This window comes from Rhinolophus sinicus, chromosome 17 (genome assembly GCF_057876585.1).
Source record: "Rhinolophus sinicus isolate RSI-liver-muscle chromosome 17, RSI-T2T, whole genome shotgun sequence".
Lineage (NCBI taxonomy): Eukaryota > Metazoa > Chordata > Mammalia > Chiroptera > Rhinolophidae > Rhinolophus > Rhinolophus sinicus.
Window position 1 is genome coordinate 183,640,051 of NC_142517.1, and position 24,606 is coordinate 183,664,656.

Here is a 24,606-nt window from a genome sequence, read left to right on the forward strand (position 1 = left end):
TGCAAATACCTCAAATGGGCTTATAGTTCAAGTCCCCCTCCTTTTTTTTTTTTACCTTAAAAATTTTTGTTTTGCTTGTTTATTTGCACGTCGACTTATTTGAAAAAGGGTTAATGGCTGACTACTATATCATGAACTTTGTGGGTTTTATTTATCTATTTTTTCATTTATCCTTTTAACATTTTTCCTTCTTATTATTTTTCTTTGTGGTAAGGTTGGGTTTTATTTTAAAGTTTAAGTGCATTTGGGAAAGGAGATGTTTAGTAAACTTGACACTTCCCTTTTTAACTTTCAGAGGGGAGTGACCCAAGGAATGGCTAAAGCACACAGTGCTTTCCAGGGGTTAATTTTAAGAGCCCTTGGTGTTACCTGGGGAAGTCCCGAGCTCTACAGTTGTGGAAAGTTGTGAATCTACCTTTAGGAGACGCTGTTTATCAGGATTATTCTAACCCCAGGAAAAAGAGCGGGGAAAGCAGTGATGACGCCATCAGGAAGTTAAAAGTTAAAGATACTGAAACCAGAAGAGCCAGTTTTCACTTGCATGGCCAGCAGCAAGTCTTGAGTTCTCTTCCCGGGTAAAGGAGAGCTTCCTTGGAACTTGGAGCACACAAAGGATTCTAATTTCTTTAAAACTTTGTTTTCAGTCAATTTCTCCAAGAACCGTTTACTTCCAGAGGCTCAGTCGAATTTGATTTGAAGGTATGTAATTAACACCTCCCCCCCCCCCCCCCCGCGGGTCTTACACTCCCGCCTTTCCCTTGCTTCATGTCATAGAAACTTGCAGAAACTCGTATTTTCAGTAATGGCACTATTTCTGACTGCATTTATTAGCCGACCCAAGGAAAATGAAAGTTTGAACAGCCCTGGGAAGGCTTCAACACAGACTTATTGGCAGAAATATACGCTAGTCACCAAAGCTAGAGATTTAGACTCTTCAGGAACTTCAAGGCAAATGTACGATGTGTTAGAATAGGAAGATGGGTCATACGGTAATTCTCTTCTTAAATTTTTGAGGAACCTTCATACTGTTTTCCATAACAGCTGCACCAATTTACATTCCCACCAACAGTGTATGAGGGTTCCTTTTTCTCCACAGTCTCTCCAACACTTGTTATTATTTTGTCTTATTGGTGATAACCATTCTAACAGGTGTGAGTCACCCCAATAAATTTAATAATAATAATAAAAAAAGAAGATGTCTCCAAGAAACTGTATCACAGGGCTGCTAGAAGGGAAGGCCTCATGGATGGTTACATTAAAATGACATTTTTTTCCCTTTGTCTAATCATAAAAGTAATATACGTTCATTGTATAAAATTTGAGAAACTTGTACAGGAGCCCAGAGAAAAATTTATAGTATCTATAATTATACCACCTAGATAAAACTATTGAAGTTTTGTTTTTTCCCATGCTCTCGTTCCTTTAGAAAGCAGTTTCTTGTTTCTAAATAGCCAAGTCTTACATAGTGGATATATACCTCAAGTCCTTATAGAATGAATAATATTACATTGAAGAATTTTTATCAACAACCAGGAGAAGCATCACAGCCATCACCTCCTCACACATACAGAAGCACGAGTTTTCCATAGACATGGCCTGTGAAGGCTGAGCTAATGCGGTCCCTCAACAAGCTAGGAGGAGTTCAGTTTGAGATCGACCTGCCCAGCAAGAAGGTTTTCATCAAGTCTGAGCACAGCGTGGATACTCTATTGGAAAACCTGAGGAATATAGGGAAGACCGTTACCTATCTCGGCCTCAGGTAGTGAGGGCCTGGATCCCCAGCCTGCAGTATGGACCAAAGTGGGCAGGACACCCATCCTTTCTTGCCTTCCAGACAGATCCGGAACCTGGCAATCCTGCTCAACAATGGGAGTTCTGCAGAGACCCTCACTTGCCCTGCTCTTCCCTAGCTTCCTGGAAATAAAGTCCAGCTGCTTTTGTTGGGGGGAAAAAATAATTTTTATCAATGTATTGCTCCTTGGACTAGAATGAAATTTAGTGTAGAAAATACCGTAGTTTACGAACTGGTCAGGTGGAAATACTGACTCAGGTAGTTTGTGATTTCCTACATTGATTTCAGAAACTCGTCAAAAACCTCCCTTTATTTCTGGGGTCTAGGATTATGGTTTCTCTTTCTGTTAGATACAGGCCTGTTTTGTTATAATTAGCAATGTTACCTCATTGTTCTTGGGTTGGTAGACACTTCCGAAATATAAACTCCCAGATTGCTTTATTTATAAAATGTAGGACATAAATCTAAGTGCTGTTTCTGCCATTTGGTGGAAATGGATTAAGAGCTCCAACCAGAAGAAGTACTCCGATGAGAAAAATTGTGCTGATCTTCCTTTTTGACTAGTTCTCAAGGGAGATATTTTTATTTCAGAGAAATCAGCGTAAATGAGTTCCAATAAAAGCTCCTTCCAGACTTCCTAAAGGATTAGCATAAAGAGTTGGGGTAGAGTTTTCTGGGCTATTGGTTATTGAAGTACCTTTGCAGTAGTTTTTATTTCAGTAATTTTTTTTTTTTAAAGATTTTATTGGGGAAGGGGAACAGGACTTTATTGGGGAACAGTGTGTTGTCCTTTCAATCTTAGTTGTGGAGGGTGCCGTTCAGCTTCAAGTTGTTTTCCTTTCAGTCTTAGTTGTGGAGGGCACAGCTCAGCTCCAGGTCCAGTTGCCGTTGCTAGTTGCAGAGGGCACAGCCTTTGCGGGAGTCGAACTGGCAACCTTGTGGTTGAGAGGACACACTTCAACCAACTGAGTCATCCGGGAGCTCAGCAGCAGCTCAGGTCAAGGTGCCGTGTTCAATTTTAGTTGCAGGGGGCAGAGCCCATCATCCCTTGCGGGACTCAAGGAATTAAACTGGCAACCTTATGGTTGAGAGCCCACTGGCCCATGCGGGAATCGAACCGGCAGCCTTCGGAGTTAGGAGCACAGAGCTCTAACCGCTTGAGCCACTGGGCCGGCCCCCGATTTCAGTAATTTTTTACTTTTCAGCATTTCTAGGCAAGTCTAGTGCCTGGAACAGAGGAGGCCGGAAGTGGGCGAGGTCCTGGGAAATTGTGGTGCAATGTGTCCTTAACTCTCTAACATGCTGCCTGGCCTCTGTCTTTCAGAATGGCCGTGACTTCCAGTTCAGATGATAATCATAGAGAGAACCTTCGCGGGAGGCTTCTGAAAATTGATGGAAACCTGGGGGATCGTGAGGTGGAGCAACTAAAGTTTCTCTGCCAAGATTTTGTCTCCTCCAAGAAGCTGGAGGGGTCCCGCTCAGCCATGGATGTTTTTGATCATCTCTTGGCAGGGGAGCTGCTGAGTGAGGAAGATCCCTTCTTCCTAGCAGAACTCCTCTATATCATGAAGCAGATCTTACTGCTGAAACACCTCAACTACACCAAAGAACGAGTGGAGAGTTTGCTGCCCATCCGAAGAAAGGTCTCTCCATTCAGGTGAGGAGGATTTTCCATTTAGTGGTCAAGCCATGGGGCTTTGAAAGGAGGCGGGGATTAAGGTCTTTTTCTAATCTACCTCCTTGTATAATATAGTGATTCTATACTAGGAGATTTCTCAGTTCTAGGTGGTGATGAGATGAGAGGTTGGGGCTCTCAGGGTCTGATGGTGGCTTCCCTTAGTTCTACTTCTCACTGCCAAGGGAAGGCCATGTCAGTGTAGCAGGCCTACGTTTTTCTCTTTTCCCAAATTCCACTCCCAGCAGTCCTTTGGCTTGTGAGCCACTGGGTGTGTCCGCTTATATCCAGTGATTTGAGAAGAGAGGAATGCACACTTGTAGCCAAATTAGCAAAGTGGAAAAAGATGTGTCTCTGGGGTCAAGGAGGGACATCATTTATGCCATGTCCAGTTACATTTTTGGGTGAAACCCAGAAAGGTAAAATATAGGCCTCAGGCCTATCATGGATCAGATCTTAGACAACACTGTTTTAAATTGTCCACGGACATAATATCTACAGAGGACTTCACTGACAGAGAACCTCCTTCAAAGGAGGAGCCATTAAAGTGTTATTTTATCTAATTACCTGGGTAATTATGTCCTTCAGGCCTCTATTTTTGGGTCAGTGAAGGGATTCTGGAAATTGTTATATCCACTCTGCTGCTTAAACAACTGAGGAATGGTCTCTGATGTTCAGAGGTGTTAGTGTGTGATTGAAGTATTCAATTTTTCTGGTTGTCCATTAAATGGCTATCCAGAAGTTGGGGTAGTTTCCTTTCTCTTCAGCAGCAGACTTTACATTGACTGGTATCAGGTTCTCTCTGACAAAGGCCTATAAAGTAAGCCTGAATTCCTAGAATGGAGTTGGGAGATGGGAGGGCATGCGGAAATTGTGTTTTATGCCTTCCTCGCACTGGACTTGGAACCCCATTGCTTACTGTGTTATCTTAATTTAATAGGTCACTTTGAAACTCAAAGTTTTGGTTTTTGAATCTATGAAATGGGATTAATAATTGTCTACTCACAAGGTTGTGATCATTTACATGAGAGAAAGCATTGGTAAAAGTACTCAATTTACTGTCCTCTGCAAGGGTAAGGCTTCATTTGTTTCTTTGGGTGTATGTCCTAGAAACCTGCTCTACGAACTGTCAGAAAACATCGACTCAGAGAACTTAAAGAGCATGATCTTTCTTCTGAAGGAATCGATGCCAAAAATCCAGTTGGTGAGTGGGTCGTATGGAATGTAGTCTTGTGAACGTTGCCTTCATTGGTGTTTGGGAAGATGCTGGAAAGGGTTTTCAAGACCATTCATTTGTTGTGGGAGACAGTGTCAAACAATGGTTAGGAACGTCGACTTTGGTATCAAACGGGCTTGGATTCTAGTCCTAGCTCTGTGACCAACTCTTCCCTATGTGAGGCCAGTGACTGCACATTTCTGAGTCTTCATCTTCTCATACGTTATATTATGGAAAATCATACTACTTCCTTCCATGACGGTTGGGAGGATTAGAGGAAATAATGTACATAAAGCATTAGTACAGGGACTGTATTTGGCACACAGTAACCATGTGTTACTTGCTATTGGCATCCACTGTGTTTTACGATACAGAAATCTTCAGGGCATGATAAAGAAATGAGGAAGTGGGAAACAATGGCAGAGTGGGAATTGGTGGTTCGTCATTTACACTAATTGAGTTGTCTGAAGGAGCTGTGTGTCCTTTTCAGTGGACTTTGCAGTGTCTCCCAGGCAGGCTTCTGTGACAATCAAATGAGACAAATGTTTGAGGATGTACTTTGTAAAGGGCTGTTCAGGTGCTTTGAACGAATAGTAATGTTTTAAATATTAATATAATGCTATTTGGTAGTATTTTTTTCTATGTTGGCCACAGATTTTTTTTTTTTTTTATTAGTTTCTGGTGTATAAATATTGGTCACACTTAAGGGCAGGAAAATAGCTGCATGTCTCTCTCCCAGGCCTCAAAACTTTATATGTTTTCTTTTGACTCCTGTAACAGCGTGTGACAAGCAAGTTAGTCCATTTGGAAAGGGACCAATTTTCAAATTTTACCCTGTAACATTACTTTAATTGTGTTATTCAACTGCTATTTTTATTAGATTTTGTTATATAATGTTTGCTAAAACACACCAAAAATAACATGTAACATGTATGGAAGTTATGAAATGTAGCACTAAGTGAATAACCATGAATTCCCCCATCCAACTTATGAATGAAAACCTCACCAACCCTCTTAAGCCTACATGTATAGCCCCCCATCACATTCTCCCCAGATCAACCGATATTAACCACAAATAACTTTGTTTTTCTTTTTTTAGAAAAATCATTGAGGAATTGGAAGTTGTTTTACATGTGGTAGGTCAAACAAATGAGGACGTTAGTCATTCATTGCACATGTCTCCTGGTGTCAGACATGTAGCAGGTTAATTCTCTGTTTTGGCCTCAATCTTTGAGTCTTTTATTTCCCTTTCAAAGCCCTCAGGGATTTTAGCGTCTTCTTGTCCTTTGATTGGCCACCTCTTGAGGCTCTTTTCTTTTCTTTTCTTTTTTTTAAATTAACATTTATTGGGGTGATAATTGTTAGTAAAGTTATATAGGTTTCAGGTGTACAGTACTAGGATACATCATTCATATATCACATTGTGTGTTCATCACCCAGAGTCAGTTCTCTTTCCATCACCATATATTTGATCCCCTTTACCCTCATCTACCACGCTCCCCTCCCCCTATACCCTCTGGTAACCACTAAACTATTGTCTGTGTCTATGAGTTTTTGTTTCTTCATTTGTATTATGCTAAGCAAAATAAGTCAGACAGAAAAAGTCAAGAACCATGTGATTTCACTGATATGTGGGATATAAAACTGAAAACAACAAAAGAACAAGACAAACAAATAAGGCTCCTTTTTCCCAAAGATTGTTGTGGGTTCCTTTGGGGGGTGGGAACTGAGCCTTACTCCTTGTTATAGTCCCAGAACCTTGCAGAATCTGTTACAAAATGGTGCTCAGGATGAAAGCATGAATGAATGAAATGATGCTATCTTCCCCCTTCTCTTTCCTTCTGAGAAAATGGCCTGAACACTTTCTGTTTATGTGATTTTATAATGAATAACTAGGGGATGAACTAGCAGGATGAACTAAACCACCAAGATAGGGATGTGAAATATATAACATTCTCATAGTTGTTGCCCCTTGTTAGAATCTATTAATTTTCTTCCTTAGATAGCCCCTGGAAGTTCTGATATCCTCTTGTTTTTGTTTCTTACACTCTTTTCCTTTTAATCTTTTTATTCTTAAACCCCTCTCCTCAACAAATGATGACTACAGAAAATGACACAAAACAAACACACAGCTTAATGAATTATTATAAGGCTAATATCCTTGAAACCACCACCCGGGTCAAGAAAATGAACTTTGCCAGCCACTCCAGAAACCCCTCCATTTGCCCCATCCCAATCACGGCCCCTTCTCACTCACTTAGAAGTAACCATGTCCTGGCTTTTACAGTAACCACATTCTTATGTTTCTTGATGGTTTTATCACTTACCTGTACATCTCTAGACATCAATTTAGTCTTGACCAGCTTTTCTTTTGAGTGTCTTTTGATTTATAGGTTAAATTCCCCTCCCCCCAATCACTTTGTTTTTCTTAAAATTTATGTGTTGAAGATCCCCAGGACAACTGGCCTGTAGAATTTCCCCCAGTCTAGGTTTTGCTGATTGTGTGTGCTTGGTGCAGTTCAGCATGGTTCTCTGTCATCTGTATTTCCTGCAAATTGACAGCTGGATTCAGAAGCTTCGTCAGACTCACTGTAGAACTTTTAGTCAAGACAACAGTAGTCTTGTGTTGTATTCTTTTATTGGAAGGTATGCAATTCCTGGTTTTCTCTCTTTTTTGGTATTAGCAACTGTTGGTGTTCAACAGTTTTATGTATTGATTCTCTGGAGGTTGCAAAATGGAGATATTCAAATTCTATCATTTTGTTTTCCCATCATCTACTATTTGGTTACTCGGTGAGACATTTTATATATAAATCCTTGATTCTTTCTTTTAAATAAAAAATGTTCAAAATAGTTGACAGGCTTTCTCTCATTCTCTGAAAGTGACCCATTATAAAAATATATAATTTTTTTTTTTACCTTTTATTTATTTTTTATTTTTTTCCTTTGAAATTCTTTTTTTTTTTAAATTTATTGGGGTGACAATTGTTAGTAAAATTACATAGATTTCAGGTGTACAATTCTGTATTACATCATCTATAAATCCCATTGTGTGTTTACCACCCAGAGTCAGTTCTCCTTCCATCACCATATATTTGATCCCCCTTACCCTCATTTCCCACTTCCCACCCCGCTTACCCTCTGGTAACCACTAAACTATTGTCTGTGTCTGTGAGTTTTTGTTTCTCATTTGTTTATCTTGTTCTTTTGTTGTTTTGGGTTTATATACCACATATCAGTGAAATCATATGGTTCTCTGCTTTTTCTGTCTGACTTATTTTGCTTAGCATCATACTCTCAAGATCCATCCATGTTGTCACAAATGTTCCTATATCATCATTTCTTACCGCCAAATAGTATTCCATTGTGTATATACACCACAACTTCTTTATCCATTCATCCATTGAAGGACATTTTGGTTGTTTCCATGTCTTGGCCACCGTAAACAAAGCTGCAATGAACATTGGAGCACACGTGTCTTTATGTATAAATGTTTTCAAATTTTTTGGGTTATTCATAATTTTTTGAGGAACCCCCACACTGCCTTCCTAACAGCTGCAACAGTCTGCATTCCCACCAACGGTATCTGAGGGCTCCTTTTTCTCCACAGCCTCTCCAACACTTGTTACTATTTGTCTTGTTGATGATAGCCATTCTGACTGGGGTGAGGTGATATCTCATTGTGGTTTTGATTTGCATTTCTCTGATGATTAGTGATGTTGAACATTTTTTCATATGTCTATTTGCCATTTGTATGTCCTCTTTGGAGAGATGTCTCGTCAGGTCCTCTGCCCATTTTTCAATTGGGTTGTTTGTTTTTTTGTTGTTGAGTTTCATGAGTTCCTTGTATATTTTGGATAGTAGCCCCTTATCGGAGGCACTGTTTGCAAAAACCTCTCATTCAGTTGGTTGCCTCTTTATTTTGTCGATGGTTTCTTTTGCTGTGCAGAAGCTTTTAAGTTTCATATAGTCCCATTCGTTTATTTTAGCTTTTTTTTTCTTTTTTTTTTAAGATTTTATTGGGGAAGGGGAACAGGACTTTATTAGGGAACAGTGTGTACTTCCAGGACTTTTTCCAAGTCAAGTTGTTGTCCTTTCGATCTTAGTTGTGGAGGGTGTTGTTCAGCTTCAAGTTGTTGTCCTTTCAGTCTTAGTTGTGGAGGGTGCAGCTCAGCTCCAGGTCCAGTTGCCGTTGCTAGTTGCAAGGGGCAGAGCCCACCATCCCTTGCGGGACTCGAGGAATTGAACTGGCAACCATGTGGTTGAGAGCCCACTAGCCCAGGTGGGAATTGAACCGGCAGCCTTCGGAGTTAGGAGCATGTAGCTCTAACCGCCTGAGCCACCGGGTGGGCCCTATTTTAGCTTTTACTTCCATTGCCTTTGGAGTCAAATTCATAAAATGCTCTTTGAACCCAAGGTCCATAAATTTAGTACCTGTGTTTTCTTCTATGTAGTTTATTGTGTCAGGTCTTATGCTTAAGCTCTTTGATCCACTTTGAATTAATTTTGGTACATGGTGACAGATAGCAGTGCAGTTTCATTCTTTTGCACGTGACTATCCAATTCTCCCAGCACCATTTATTGAAGAGGCTGTCTTTCCTCCATTGTATGTTTTTAGCTTCTTTGTCAAAAATTATTTGTCCATATTTATGTGGTTTTATTTCTGGGTTCTCAATTCTATTCCATTGGTCTATGTCTCTGTCTTTCTGCAAATACCATGCTGTTTTGATTATTGTAGCCCTGTAGTACAAGCTAAAGTCAGGGAGTGTGATACCTCCAGTATTGTTCTTTTTCCTTAAGATTGCTTTTGCTATTCGGGGTCTTTTGTGGTTCCAGACAAACCTGATGATTTTTGTTCTATTTCTTTAAAAAATGCCATTGGGATTTTGATGGGGATTGCATTAAATCTGTATATCGCTTTGTGTAATATGGCCATTTTAACTATGTTGATTCTTCCAGTCCATGAGCACGGAATGTCTTTCCATCTCTTTGTGTCTTCTTCAATTTCTTTGAAAAATGTCTTATAGGTTTCAGCATATAGGTCCTTCACATCCTTGGTAAAGTTTATTCCTAGGTATTTTGTTCTTTTTGCGGCAGTTGCAAAATGAATTGTTTTTTGTATTTCTTTTTCTGAGATTTCATTGTTAGTATATAGGAATGCAATGGACTTTTGTACGTTGATTTTGTAGCCAGCAACTTTACTGTATTCGTTGATTGTTTCTAATAGCTTTTTGGTGGAGTCTTTAAGGTTTTCTATATATAGCATCATGTCATCTGCAAAGAGTGATAATTTAACTTCTTCATTCCCAATTTGGATGCCTTTTATTTCTTTCTCTTGCCTGATTGCTCTGGCAAGGACTTCCAATACTATGTTGAAAAGCAGAGGTGATAGGGGACAGCCGTGTCATGTTCCTGAACGTAGAGCAAAGGGCTTCAGTTTCTCACCATTAATTATGAGATTAGCTGAGGGTTTGTCATATATGGCCTTTATTATGTTAAGGTATTTTCCTTCTATACCTATTTTATTAAGTGTTTTAATCATAAATGGATGTTGTATCTTGTCAAATGCTTTTTCTACATCAATTGATATAATCATATGATTTTTGTCCTTTATTTTGTTTATGTGATGTATCACATTGATGGATTTGCAGATGTTGAACCATCCTTGTGCCCCGGGGATGAACCCCACTTGGTCGTGATGAATAATCTTTTTAATGCATCGTTGTATTCGATTTGTTAGAATTTTGTTTAGGATTTTTGCATCGGTATTCATCAGAGATATTGGTCTGTAGTTTTCTTTTTTTGTGTTGTCCTTACCAGGTTTTGGTATCAGTGTAATGTTGGCCTCATAAAATGAGTTAGGGAGTACTGTCTCTTCTTCAGTTTTTTGGGAGAGTTTGAGCAGGATTGGTATTAGATCCTCTTTGAAGGTTTGGTAGAATTCACTAGTGAAGGCATCTGGTCCCGGACTTTTGCTTTTGGGAAGGTTTTGGATGACTGATTCAATTTCGTTACTGGTGATCAGTCTGTTTAGATTTTCCAGTTCTTCATGGTTCAGCTTTGGAAGGCTATATGTTTCAAAGAACTTGTCCATTTCTTCTAGGGTATTGAATTTTGTGGCATATAGTCCTTCCTAGTATTCTTGGATGATCCTTTGTATTTCTGTGGTGTCCGTAATAACTTCCCCTTTTTCATTTCTGATTTTGTTAATTAGTGTCTTCTCTCTTTTTATCTTAGTGAGTCTAGCCAAGGGTTTGTCAATTTTGTTAATCTTTTCAAAGAACCAGCTCTTTGTCACATTAATTTTTTCTATTGTCTTTTTGTTCTCTATTTCATTTAGTTCTGCTCGTATTTTTGCTATTTCCTTTATTCTGCTGACCTTGGGTTTCACTTGTTCTTCTTTTTCTAGTTCTTTAAGGTGTAACATGAGGTTATTTATTTGGGATTTTTCCTGTTTCTTGAGATAGGCCTGTAATAATATAAATTTCCCTTTTAAAACTGCTTTCGCTGCATCCCAAAAATTTTGGTAGGATGTATTTTCATTGTCATTTGTTTCTATGTATCTTTTGATCTCTCCTCTAATTTCTTCTTTGACCCAGTCGTTCTTTAAAAGTATGTTGTTTAATCTCCATAAAATATATAAATTTTAACTTATGGATTTAAATATATTTGCTTGGTTTCAATCCATTGCAATTATTATCCTTATTGAAGTTGAAATTGTCCTATTTTTGCCCAGTGGTAGCTTCTTCAAGTTGGTTCCTGAGTCATTTTGACATTACCTTAGTAGTCTTTGATGGCTTTTTTGGTGTGACAAGATGTCACAGGTTCATTTCATACATTTTTTTGCCCAGACCTAGAATTTGTCATTTTCCCAAAAAGCCCCAATTTCTTTTCATGAGAAATGTTATTTCAAGACTACAAACTAGACGCTGAAGATGCTCATTGTTTCTAGGTTGTTTTTTAAGGGTAGTGTTAGGAAATGGTTGTATGTCTAGTTTTTGTTTTGTTTTCATATAAAATACTTCATAAATTCATACTGCTATTTTCAAGTCAAATTTTAATTAACCTCTTCTATATTATACCTGTCTCTTTTTTTCTCTACTGAAAATCTTGGTCCTCATGTCACAGGGGATGGTAGAATTAGTCACCTGATTATTTGTTTTATGCCACATTACACATACAACACTCTCACAATATCTATATTAATAGTTCTATCACCAATATGATTATTCATAACTGCTGAAATGTTTGTTTTGCATGTGCTATACCCATTGTCTTTCCATTTGTTTTTAGGGTTAAGATGCATCTACATTGTCAGAGTATATAGCCACTATATACTACACTCTCTTTTTAAATTTTATTTACTTATTTTATTTTTACACTCTCTTTTAATCTTCATTTTGTCTTTTTACAAGTAAATGTATGGAAACCGAAAACACCCTATAAAGGTCATTTTTGTCCCTCTAGAGCACCCATTTAGAGCCCTTCCTTTTTGCCTGAGGGGTATTCAGGCCCTTCTCTACTGGCTGGTAAAAAATTTATTTCTGTGATAAATGTTTTGCAATTGCAATTGCAGATAATGCAGCTTTATTAAGCCCTGGTATGGAAGCCTAGATGAGTTTCCATACCAGGGCTTAATAAGGCTGCAATTTACACACACACACACACACACACACACACACACACACACGCATGCGCGCACGCGCGCACGGTGCCAGAACTATATATACACATTTTAAGAGATGTTATCTATGTAGCAGTAGTTGGCCATAATCAGAAGTGTCTGGATGCTGATGGTAACCACTCTGAGCACCTCTTGTAATTGCAGAAGTCAAATGTGACTATATATTGAGTATCACAATTTTAATACACTTTTTTCCTTTCTTAAAATGTGTACACATTTTTTTGGCACCCTTTGTAATATATGTATGTATTCTTGGATTCCAAAGGATCTCAGCTTTATTCTGAAGGCGATCTCATTCTTCACATTAGAATTGTGGCTGAGTTATACACTTCAGATAATACAGGTTAATCTCTATGGGACTTTGGGATCATGCCAGCCTTCTGAAGTGTGTGAAGGATAATCTCTAAGCCATCCAGATGAGTTTTCATACCAGGGCTTAATTTAATAAGGCTGTGTTATTTACAATTGAAATTGCAAAAGATTTTATCACAGAAATAAACTTGTTACCAGCCAGTGGAGGAGGGCCTGAACACCCATCAGCTGAAAAGAAAGAGCTCTGAATTCATATGGTCGCTCCAGATGGACAAAAATGACTTATGTAGGGTGTTTTAGGTTTCTTGTTTGATGGCTTTCATGCAAACTTCTAGCACGATAGCTGCCTCCATACATCCTTAGAGACCCTGTCAGGAAATGCTTTCTCAGTGTAACTTTCAATGTAGAACTGGTGGATGTAAAGGAAACCACACCCAAATCTACAAGCCTTTTAGCAAAGCAACAGAGCAAAAGAACTTTCAGACACTTTTTGCTAGTATTTGCAAGGATGGTGTTCTTTTATTTTAAAATTTATTTTTAATTATAGTTGACATATAATATTGTATTAGTTTCAGGTGTACAACATAGTGATTCAACATTTATATACCTTACAAAGTAATCACCATAGTAAGTCTAGTAACCATCTGTCACAGGAAGGTGTTCTAAAACTAGAATAGTGTACAGACTCCATTTAAATTGTGTGTGTGTGTGTGTGTGTGTGTGTGTGTACAAGGTGTCATTTATTAAACATCTAATAAACTTTCTACAAAGTCCAATGAATTTCCATCATTGTTTCTGGAATCATGTCTTAGCCCCTTTTCTTTCTCCTGGTAAGATGCTGTCAAGATAGGAGTTTTTATTTTGGGGTTTAGAGACAGCTTATTTGCACATAACCCACTATTGCACCTTGTGTGTGGGTTCCCTACAACCTGTTTGCCCAGCTGATCAGCTCTGGATGAATCTTCCTTCACCCCCAACTCTCTCTCCTGCTTTATTCCCTGGCCAAGCTGTTGGTGTGCAGGGGCTGCAGGTAGAGGCACGCACACTGTTTTGCCTTTTTGGTTATCCTACCTGTGTCTGGAGTTTCTTGAAAATTTATAATCTCTCTTTTGATCAGATGGGTTTGTAACTCTGGCCTTTCCCTTTGTTGTTGGCATTTTGACTGCCTTCTTTGAACACACACACACACACACACACACACACACACTCTAACTTTTTCTCATCCTTATGTTATTGCTCTAACTTCCTCCTTCCCTCTATTACCAAACTTCTTCTTGAAACAATAGTCTACACACACTCTTTCTCCACTAACTCAGCTCTTGGTCACATTACAGTGCATTCCAATATGGCTTCGGCTTCCATCACTGCAGTGAAACTATTCTTGCTGAAGCCACCACAAACCCCCCGCAAAACCAGATTTCTAGTTTCTCATCATTTTCCTCATGTGGTTTTCTTTGCCTGGAATGTCCTTTTCCATGTTGGCAGTGAAGGTCTAGTTATTTTTCAAGATGTACTTGAAGTATCACCTCCCAGTTGCAGCTTGTGTGAAGCCTGCTATGTGGAGTAAGTGAGTGATGGATGAATGAGTGATATCACCATTTGAAGTCATCTTTGAATCTTCCTTTATTTCTTCACCCATTTCCAACCGATCTCCAAAACTCACCAGATTATATTTCAGAAATATTCTCAAATCCAGTGCCTCTTCTGCATTTCTACCACTAGCTTTGGACCAGGTTTTAATCACCTCTTCACAAGAGTATTTAATCTTCCTGTCAATACTTTCTCTCTAATCCATTTCCTCCTCCAACCTATCCCAAAGACTTCTATTTAACAACAAGTGTTCATGTTACTGTTCTTAAAAACTACAACTGTCACCCAGTGACCTACGGGACACTTACTTGCCCGGACTCCTCATATGATGTGTGTGTTCCTTCACAGTCTGATACCAGCCCACTGTTCCATCTATGACCTAGCTCTTATGGTTTGTACTCATGCTTCCTTCTCAATATTCCTGAACACACTGTCTCTTTTCAACTGTTTAACCGTTCAGCATGTTTGGAGACTCTTCCCTAGTTCCCACCCTGCTGATGCTTATGGATACAGTTAGATAGTGTTCAGATGCTCACTTTCTGAATAGTTTCTTTTTTCTGGGAGCGCTAATATAATTTTATATATATATATATATATATATATATATATATATAAAAATATATATATATATATATATATATATATATATATATATATATATTTTTTTTTTTTTTTTTTTTTTAACCAGTTGAACATATTGAGAAGCCCTAATCATTGAAAAGATTATGGTGCCTTCTACCCCATACATAATTCAATATTAAAGTAATACTAGCCAATTTGCAGTTTTTCCTAGAAGTACATAAGATATTTTTTTCTCTTAAAATACCAAATACAAAATTCTTTCAGAACATTTTATGCCCCTTTCCTTGGTGCTTCTGTTTTGTGCTGCCCTGATCTATTATATCATCTATAGCTGTGAGTTAGAAGCAGTACAGCTCAATGCTTAATAAGAGAGACTTTCACATCAAATTGTTAGCGTTCAAACACCATCTCTGTCACTTATTGGCTCTGTGATGTTGGACAAGTTATTGAACGTCTCTGTGCCTCAGTTGTTTCATTTTAAAAATGGAGATTATAATAACATTTACCTTTACCTCATTGGGATGTTTTTTAGGTTAATATACAGCAAGCACTGCCTGGTATGTATATGTATGCATATATTTATATCTAATAGATGTAGATATATAGATCTATAGATCTATAATATATATGTGTATATATAATACACACATATATATTTGGTATATATATAATATATATATATATTTGGTATATATATAATGTGTATATATATATATATATATTTATATATATATATTTGGTGTATACATATTTGGTATCTAGTATTAATATAGATTTTATAGAGAGTTATTTGGTAATGCCTCTTCCCCATACTATTGAACTCCTCGGGGATAAATACTCTACTTATTTATCAATGCAAAACCTGTGTCCGGTGGCCATGTAGGTAGTGTTTAATGAATGAATGGATAATCAATAGGCAAGTAAATGTGACTCCACTGATCCTCTTGCAGACCTCTATAAGTTTCTTGGTACATATGGAGAAACAAGCTCTAATAGATGAAAATAATCTGGTGGTACTGGAGGATCTCTGCGCAAAAGTTGCACCTCATCTTAGAAGAAAGATAGAAGAATATAAAAGAGAGAAAGGTAACTAACCTGTGCTTGCTTGCTTGCTTGCTTGTGCCAGGCCATGAGAATTTTTAAACTAATGGTCATGTATGATGTTTGCTCATCACTCTGATGATATACTCTTGGGAAAGCCAGAACTCTTCCACATTTGTTTATTCAACACATATTTATTGAATGCATACTTTGTATTAGACAGTTTTAGGAGCTCCTCATAGGAACCTATATTCTAGTGGGGAAAAGTGGTTTTAGACAAACGTCTTCTTCTCATTCTTATATGGGAATGAGAATATAGGAAATCATTTTGAATGAAATAACGTAAAAAGAAGGAGGCAGGAAAGCATAGGGATTAAGAGTGGCATCTATGGAGTCAGACTGCCAAGACTCTTTTATTAGTGGTGCAGCGGCCCATTCCTTAGCATTTCTATGTCTCACTTTCCCTATCTATAAAGTGGTGATAATGATAATACTTACCTCATTGGTTTTTTTGAGGATAAGAATTTTATAATTCCTATAAAACACATGTCTGGCACAGAGTAAAGCATTCAATACATGCTGCTACGAATATGTTTGTCAGAGAGGAAAGTCATGAAAACTTTCGTATTCTCAGAAATTACTATCAGAGAAGAATATTATTATTTTTCAGTCTGTCTTGTAAAGGTAGATTTGCTGTGGTATTATATAGAGGTAATAGCACAGGGGAGAAATCAAACCTGGCTGCCTCACCATGTATCAGTATGCCAAAATTTGTGTTTTTCTGAGTCTATTTCTCCACTGTTAAACAAGAGCTATAAATAGAATATCATGAATATATTCATGAAGCTTTTATGCCATACCCATATTACAGTTCAGTTAGTCAGTCTAGTGTGCAAATTTCTCTGGTTAAAAACGAAACTAGCCAAAAGGAAACGTCTCTCTAAGAATTCTATAAATATGAAATGAACTGCGGAACAAAATATATATTGTTGTTAAATTGATATAATCTCAAACCATAACTAAAGCAATGAATAAATGTATAAGTTAAGTAAAAGTTATGAAGAATAAAAACAGGTTCTTCTAACCATCAAGGAATCAAATGAGAAATAAAAAACAGGAAGTTGATATCGAAAGTATATTTGGAATCCTCAGTTGAACTCTGATCACTGAGTTGTTGTTGTTTTTTTCTAACTACATTGCTATTTTCCTGTAATGTAGTAGCCCACACAAAGTAAACATAGGGCAGGTAGTCAGATTATTTTTGAATATTTGAACCCTGCAGAAGGCACTCTTGTTTTTATGTAGTAAATGCCTCCATGAATCTCTAAGACCAAGCTTTATTTCAGAAGAATTTCAACTTTGATTTTTTTTTTTTCCCTACAACCTACTTGCTGTGTCATCTTTGGGTGTTGAAAGAAATACACTTGTTTCCTCTACTACTATCACACCAACACTTCTGACCCCAGATATGTGGGTATTTCCACATCTTGGTGTGGATAATTCTCCAATTCTCTGCAGACACCAACTTGGGTGTCCTACATTCAACTCAATTCTGACACTAACCAGAGTTAATGCAGACCCTAAGTTAGGTTAAGGACTCAATCCCCCAACACTACCCCCCATTTCAGACACAAGTTGCAAATAGTGGGTCCTCAGATTACCCACATCTTCTATCTGATTTGTCTACAAACTGGGGGTTCCCATGAACCCTTGCTTGGGTTCAATAATTTACTAGAATGGCTCACAGAACTCAGGAAGGTCGTTTATTTACTAGATTACTGGTTTATTATGAAAGAATATGATTTAGGGACAGCCAAATGGGAGAGATGCGTAAGGTAAAGTATGGGGGAAGGACATGGAGATTCCATGTCCTCTTCAGATAGTTTACCATTCCCGCACCTCCACATTTTCACCTACCCAGAAACTCTCTGAACCCCTTCATTTAGGGACTTTTATGGAAGCTTCATATTATGCACTGGTTGATTAAATCGAGGGCCGTTAGTATAAATTCAACTTCTAGCTCTTCTCCCCTTCCTAGAGGTCTAAGGGTAGGGCTGTAAGTTCCTCAGATCACAGGATTGGTTCTCCTGGCAACCAGCCCCCATCCTGAGGCTATCTAGGAGCCCTGCCCCACAACCAATCATCTCATTAGCATATAAAAGACGTCACTTCAGAGATTCCAGGGGTTTTAGGAGCTGTGTGCCAGGAAAGGGAGCAAAGACCAAATCTATCTTCATTATTACAGGTGTCAACTGATATTTTATAGTGGTTTTCTGTAGTCTTAAGAGTTTGGGCCTAATTCTGCCATTTAGGGTGAAGGACTAAAGGACTGGAAAGATGGAAGGTGTGCAGATTTTAGACTTTTCTGTGAGTGTGATCCTCAAACACAAGCTCTGTTTAAGAACCACCTGGTTAACTTTTGAGTTTTCTTGAGCCTTGGTGTGCTTTAATATTTTAAATTTATTATTAAAAATTTGTATAATAATTATGATAAAATTAAATAAAACTCAAATAATGACAATAATACAGAGTGTAGAAGGTGAAAGTCTGTCTCTTCTTCCTGTACTGCCAGCCCATACCTCAGAGATAACCACTATTGGAGAATATTTTTGTAGCCTTTCTTCTTTATGGAGACAATGTGTGTGTGTGTGTGTGTAGATTAATATATATTTAACTAAGATCATACTAATCATATTTTATAACTTGCTTTATTCTCCCCTAATATATCTGGCATTTTACCATGTATATAATATAGATATAGCTCATTCTTATTAATGGTTCTATAGAAATACATTTTATGCACATAACATTTATTTAATTACCACTTTTGAATGATTTTTCTTTTTCTTTCCCTCCCTTCTTTCCCTTCTTTCTTCCCTCCCTTATTTCCTTCCATTCTTCCTTCCTTCCTTCTTTCTTTCTTTTTCTTTTTGCTATTATAGTCTGAGTTCTGGTTTTATTCCTTGAGGTAATGCTTTCATAATCCCTACTTGGCAATTATTTGACACATTAAGCACCATAAGTACTGAAATAGTATTTGGTAAAGTATATAATACATTTTAAAGAACTAACAAAATTATAAAAATAATAAAACACAAAACAATAAGAAATAAAATATAATGATACAAAGAATAAAAATATAATGATAAATAAAAATAATTGATAAATTCACATTTATTTTTCTGGGTTTATATGTAGGTCTCTCTTTAAGCAAATGGCTCCACAAATGTATAGGTCTGTCACATAATTTCTTTTGCTGATTGTACCTTGAATTACTATCTGTAATTCTATTTCCAGCCTCCCAGGTAGTGACATCTCCGGTAAAAAAGGAAACTGAATCATTGCCTCAAGGAGAGGAAGAAGTATTTTCCGGTTCAAACGTTAAACAATTCCTTGGAGCCTTACAAGTAGGTTCATTCGTAAATGTTTAAGCACCAGTTCCACTCTCCACCCCCAGCCCTCAAGAAAGTGAGAGAGAGAGAGAGAGAGAGAGAGAGAGAGAGAGAGAGAGAGAGAGAGAGAGAGATATTTTCCATGGTTGATTTCAAATTACCAACATGATATCCATTGGATTGCAGAATTTCTGAAAATTTAACAATGGCTCTCACTAGCTGGTTTGAGGTGACTCCAGTACACTGTGTCATCTGTTTTTATCTGCAGTGTTATCTGCAGTGTTCGATCAGGGCTGGCTTCATGGGCATACAGCCTGTGCAGTCACATAGGGCCCATGCTTTTTTAATGCTTAGCTGTCACTATTTTGAAACTCTTAATAATGTATAAACAAGGGGTCTCACGTTTTTGTTTTGCACTGGGCCCCACACATTTTGTAGCCAGCCCTCCCCAGAGGACAAGAACTGAGTTCCTGTAGTGTTGATCACGAAAGTGTGAGTAGAGGGGGAAACACTGGGAGATATTGCAATCTGTTCTTCACAACATTAGCACGATTCTTAGGAGACATATGACATTCTTCCCTGGGATTTCTATTTCTTCCCAGCAGACTTGGCCAGTTCTATTTTGCCATCATCTGTGAGCCTCCACGAAGTTAGTTTGGCCTTAGAATTTTTTGTTTTTGTTTTGTTTTTTAAATTGTGGTAAAATACAAATAACATAAAATTGATCATTTTTAACCATTTTTAAATGTACAGTTCAGTACCATTAAGTCCATTCACATGGTTGTATAACCCATCTTCAGAAGTTTTATTTATTTTGCAAAACTGAAACTCTATATCCATTAAACAATAGCTGCCCATTTCATCCCTCCCTCTAGGCCCTGGCACATACCCCTCTAGTGTCTCTCTCTATGAATTTGACTACTCTAGGTACCTCATATAAGGGGAGCCATACAACATTTGTCTTTTTGTGACTGGCTTGTTTCATTTAGTATAATGTCCTCCAGGTTCATCCGTGTCAGAATTTTCTTCCTTTTAAAGGATGAATACTATTCCAGTGTGTGTATATACCACATTTTGTTTATCCAGTCATCCATTGATGGACACTTGGGTTGCTTCCACCTTTTGGCTACTGTGAATAATGTTGCTATGAATATGGGAGTACAAATACCTCTTTGAGACCCTGCTTTCAGTTCTTTGGGGTATTTACCCAGAAGTGGAGTTGCTGGATTATATGGTAATTCTGTATTTCATTTTTGTTTTTTTTGAGGAATCATCATAGTGTTTTCCACAGCAGCTGCATCATTTTGCATTTCTACTAACAATGAATAAAGGTTCCAATTTCTCCACATCCTCGCTAACACTTATTTTCTTGGTTTTTGATAGTAGTTATCCTAATGGGTGTGAGGTGGTATCTCATTTGATTTTGATTTGCATTTCCCTGATGATTAGTGATGTTGGGCATCTTTTCACATGCTTGTTGGCCATTTGAATATCTTCTTTGGAGAAATGCTACTCAAGTCTTTTGCCCATTTTTAAATTGGGGTGTTTGTGGACATTTTATTTTTTATTCTTAAATATTTCTTTCATAGCTTCTTTACCACTTTCATAGTTTCATATTTGTACAGTCACAATTTTTTATTTTTAAATTTGGAAATCATTTCAATCTTACAGAGAAGTTTTAAAAATGTGACTAAGGGGCCGGCCCGATGGCTCAGGCGGTGAAAGCTCCATGCTCCTAACTCTGAAGACTGCCACTTTGATTCCCACATGGGCCAGTGGGCTCTCAACCACAAGGTTGCCCGTTCAACTCCTCAAGTCCCGCAAGGGATGGTGGGTTCCGCCCCCTGCATCTAGAAAACGGCAACTGGACCTGGAACTGAGCTGCGCCCTCCACAACTAAGACTGAAAGGACAACAACTTGAAGCTGAACGGCACCCTCCACAACTAAGATTGAAAGGATAACAACTTGACTTGGAAAAAAGGCCTGGAAGTACATACTGTTCCCCAATAAAGTCCTGTTCCCCTTAAAAAAATGTGAATAATATAAAGAACCCTATATACTGTTTACCCAGATTCACCCACCTGTTGTTGACTTTTTAGCCCATTTGAAGTATTTGGGGGTAAAGAGCCATCATGTATGCAAATAACTCTCAAAAAGTTCAGAAAAAAAATGTGTCTATGTAGCTAGCTAGATAGATAGACAGGCAAAGATAGAGCGTGCAAACGATACGGCAAATGGGCTAAAAAGTCAACAACTTTCAATGTAGAACTGGTGGATATGGTATACATACATGGTATTTAGTTGTTATGTTTCTTTAGTCTCCTTTAATCTTGAACATTTCTACAACTCTTCTCTTTTATGACATTGAGACTTTTAAAGAATACAGTTATCCCCCGATACACACCTTTAAAAAAAAACAAAACGAATTTGCCAGAATATTACGTAAATGATATACCTTTCTGAAGGCATCACATCTGGAAGCAATGGTGTCCTCTGCCCCTCATTCGTGATGCTAATTTTGATTCTGTGGTCAAGATGTCTGATTTCTTCACTATATAGTTACTTTTATATTATTACTATTTTTCCCTTGCAACTAATAAACAAGTGGTGGGAAGACATTCTAAGAAGAAGCAAATATCCTACTCTGCAACAAAAATTTTTCTCTGGATTGAGCATCCAGTGATGATTCATGTGTGATTGAATATTTACTATGTTGGTTGAAAGCAATGATTTTCAAACTCCAGTATTCTCTCAACAATTATAAGTCAACACTCAGCGGTCTGTAGCAAATGCCCTTCTTTCTTCCTCCCAAAGTTTTTGCCCACTAAACTTTATTCCTCCCTCCCACTCTTTCAACTAGTTTTGTGTGTGCTCAGACGTTAATGTGCATGTAAAACACACACACACACACACACACACACACACACACACACGGCTTTGCTCTTTGTCACTTAGAAATTCAGTAGTTTCTAAGGGCTGTGGCTCAGCCTTGGTCTCTAGTGCTGCTGTTTTGCTGACATAGGATGATTCTAGCCATGGCCAGAGGAAGATGAAGCTAGTTGTAGTGGTGCTGGACATATGCAGAAGGCTTTGGGGAGCAGCCCCTCACATTGCCTATGTTCTCATAGACTCTCAGGTTTGGAAGGTGTCTTAAAAGTTATCTAGGCAACGCTGCCCCTCTGCATGAAGTGATGGATAAAATAACACTTGGTAAATCATCTCATGTTTCACATGTACCTGAGAGGTTTCCTTATATAAGAGAGCACTGCCAACAATTGCATTTAATGAGAAGAAACTGGATTTCAAACCACATTCCCTAATTTGTTTAAAAAGCAAATCAATATTTTTGAGTGTGACATAGGCTTTTTTTTACTAGAACCCTCTTGAAAACAGTGGGAAGAACACCAAACATAGCCAGGCAGTGGGTCATTCATTCATTTACTCATTTCTTTCTTGGTGGGTGCCAACAGAGGATGCAACAATCTCTAAGAAAGAGAGCCATGCAGAGTTTAAAGCTTATTCCTCATCCCTGTTCTGGGATGACAAATCAAGGAAACCGGGGGCCTAGAGCCCATTGTTGCCCTTAAGAGTTGTTTGCTCAACTCTCTCAAAACCACCTGGATAAACTCTGAAAATAGCCTGCCAGAAGGACTCCAGAATTCCAAAGGAAGGGAAATGTGCCTTGCAAAAAGAAAGGCAGGAAGTCTTTTGGAAAGTGAAGCTAAATTTTCTTTGCATTTGTTCCCTCAGAGCTGAGGAATCCTGGTGTTGTGCAGCCTGGGAGTGAGGCAGTGCACCTTTGGTCTGAGTTGAAGATAAGTTACCCTCCTGTAGCCAGAAGCCTTGTGGGCTCCACCAGGGAGGCAGGCCCAGTGACTTGGAGGTGACTTGCTTGTCACCTCAAACAGGTCTCCTGGTGCTGCTCACCACAAAGCCAGTGGCAGGGTCAGCCCCTCCCCAGAATACCTTGCTCATGTCCCCTTTGGGGCTTTCTGCTTCAGGCGAAGGACTGGGGCTGGTGGGGGTGGAATGGGTGGGGAGGATGCTGCAGAAAAGCTGAGGGCCCTACACTATGTTTCAATTTTGTATTTAATTATATAAAAAAAAACATTTATGTAGGCCCAAAGTAAAAACTATAAATAGAGTACACAGAGACATCTGGATTACATCCCTGCCCCTCTTCCCTTCCCCCATAGATCATCATTTTTATTAGTTTTCTGATCTATCTTACTGTTACTTTTGGAAAAAGCCCCCCCCCCACCAATCTCACCTTTTTTCTAAAAGAGGAAGCATGCTAAAATACTATTCTTCACTTTACTTCTTCATGTAACAGTATCTCCTGAAGAAGTATATAGAGATTGTCTTCTGCATCCTATGCCACTGTGGGATGTACCATAGTTCTTTCAACCACTCCCTATTGGTAGACATTAGGGTTGTTTCCAGGCTTTAGTTATTCCAAACAATGCACAAGAATACATACCCTTGCGCATGTGTCATATCATATTCTTGCCACTCTGTCTTTGTGAATCTTCCCCTTTGGAAGAAGGGAGTTGATTTTCTTCTTGTAATCTACCAGTGACATTTTCTATGCGTGGAGATTAGGTATCTGTCCTTCTCTGCATCAAATCTAGATTTTTTTTTAACAGTTTACCTTTTCAGGTTTATTATAAGGGATACAACTCAGGAACATCCATATGAAAGAGATCCATAGGGCAAGATAGGAGGATTGGAAATGGCAGGGAGCTTCCATGTCTTCTCAGGGCACATCATCCTCCCAGCACCTCAGTGTGTTCACCAACCCATTAAGTCTAGATTTTCAACCCTCATCCTAACTTTGTAAATGTCCTGCATTTCCTGTTTCCTCAGCAGGAGGGGTCCTGGTAAGATGAGCCTGGAAGGAGTAATGGTAGATGTCCCTTTTTATAACTTGAATCAATATGGCAGGAATTCGTATATTTGGCATATACGAAGTAATTCGAGGTGATTTAGGAGAAGGTTTACAAATGAGTGGACAATTCATTTCTCATCTCAATCTAGGGCAAGCTGCTGAATGTATGATTATACCAGGCTTTCCTATGGGAGGGTGAAGAGGTGGTTTCTACTCTGAAAGCCTAGCATAGCAGCTTCTGGGGAATGCAGATAACCCTTCAGAATTCAGTCACCCTCTGTGGGGATGGAAGGCACCTAGGGCAGCAGTGACAGAGCAGAATGTGGAGTGCAAGGGAAGGTCTGGTGTAGGGTGGCTCCAGGGGCTGCTTGTATTTTTTCAGACAGAGAAAGGCCAGAGGGAGGGGTTTGGCCATGGTGTGTTTGGTGCCTTG

General features: G+C 38.4%; 1 protein-coding gene across 1 annotated transcript in view; it reads left to right on the plus strand.

Moving 5' to 3' along the window:
• The window catches only part of CASP10 (caspase 10), a 35,540-nt gene continuing 10,934 nt past the window's right edge, over positions 1–24,606 (plus strand). The window contains exons 1-5 of the mRNA XM_019726789.3: positions 1–699; positions 3,117–3,449; positions 4,578–4,671; positions 15,802–15,937; positions 19,190–19,299. Coding sequence (XP_019582348.2) covers positions 3,118–3,449; positions 4,578–4,671; positions 15,802–15,937; positions 19,190–19,299 — 672 coding nt within the window. The 5' untranslated portion in view covers positions 1–699; position 3,117. The remainder of the gene's footprint in view (positions 700–3,116; positions 3,450–4,577; positions 4,672–15,801; positions 15,938–19,189; positions 19,300–24,606) is intronic.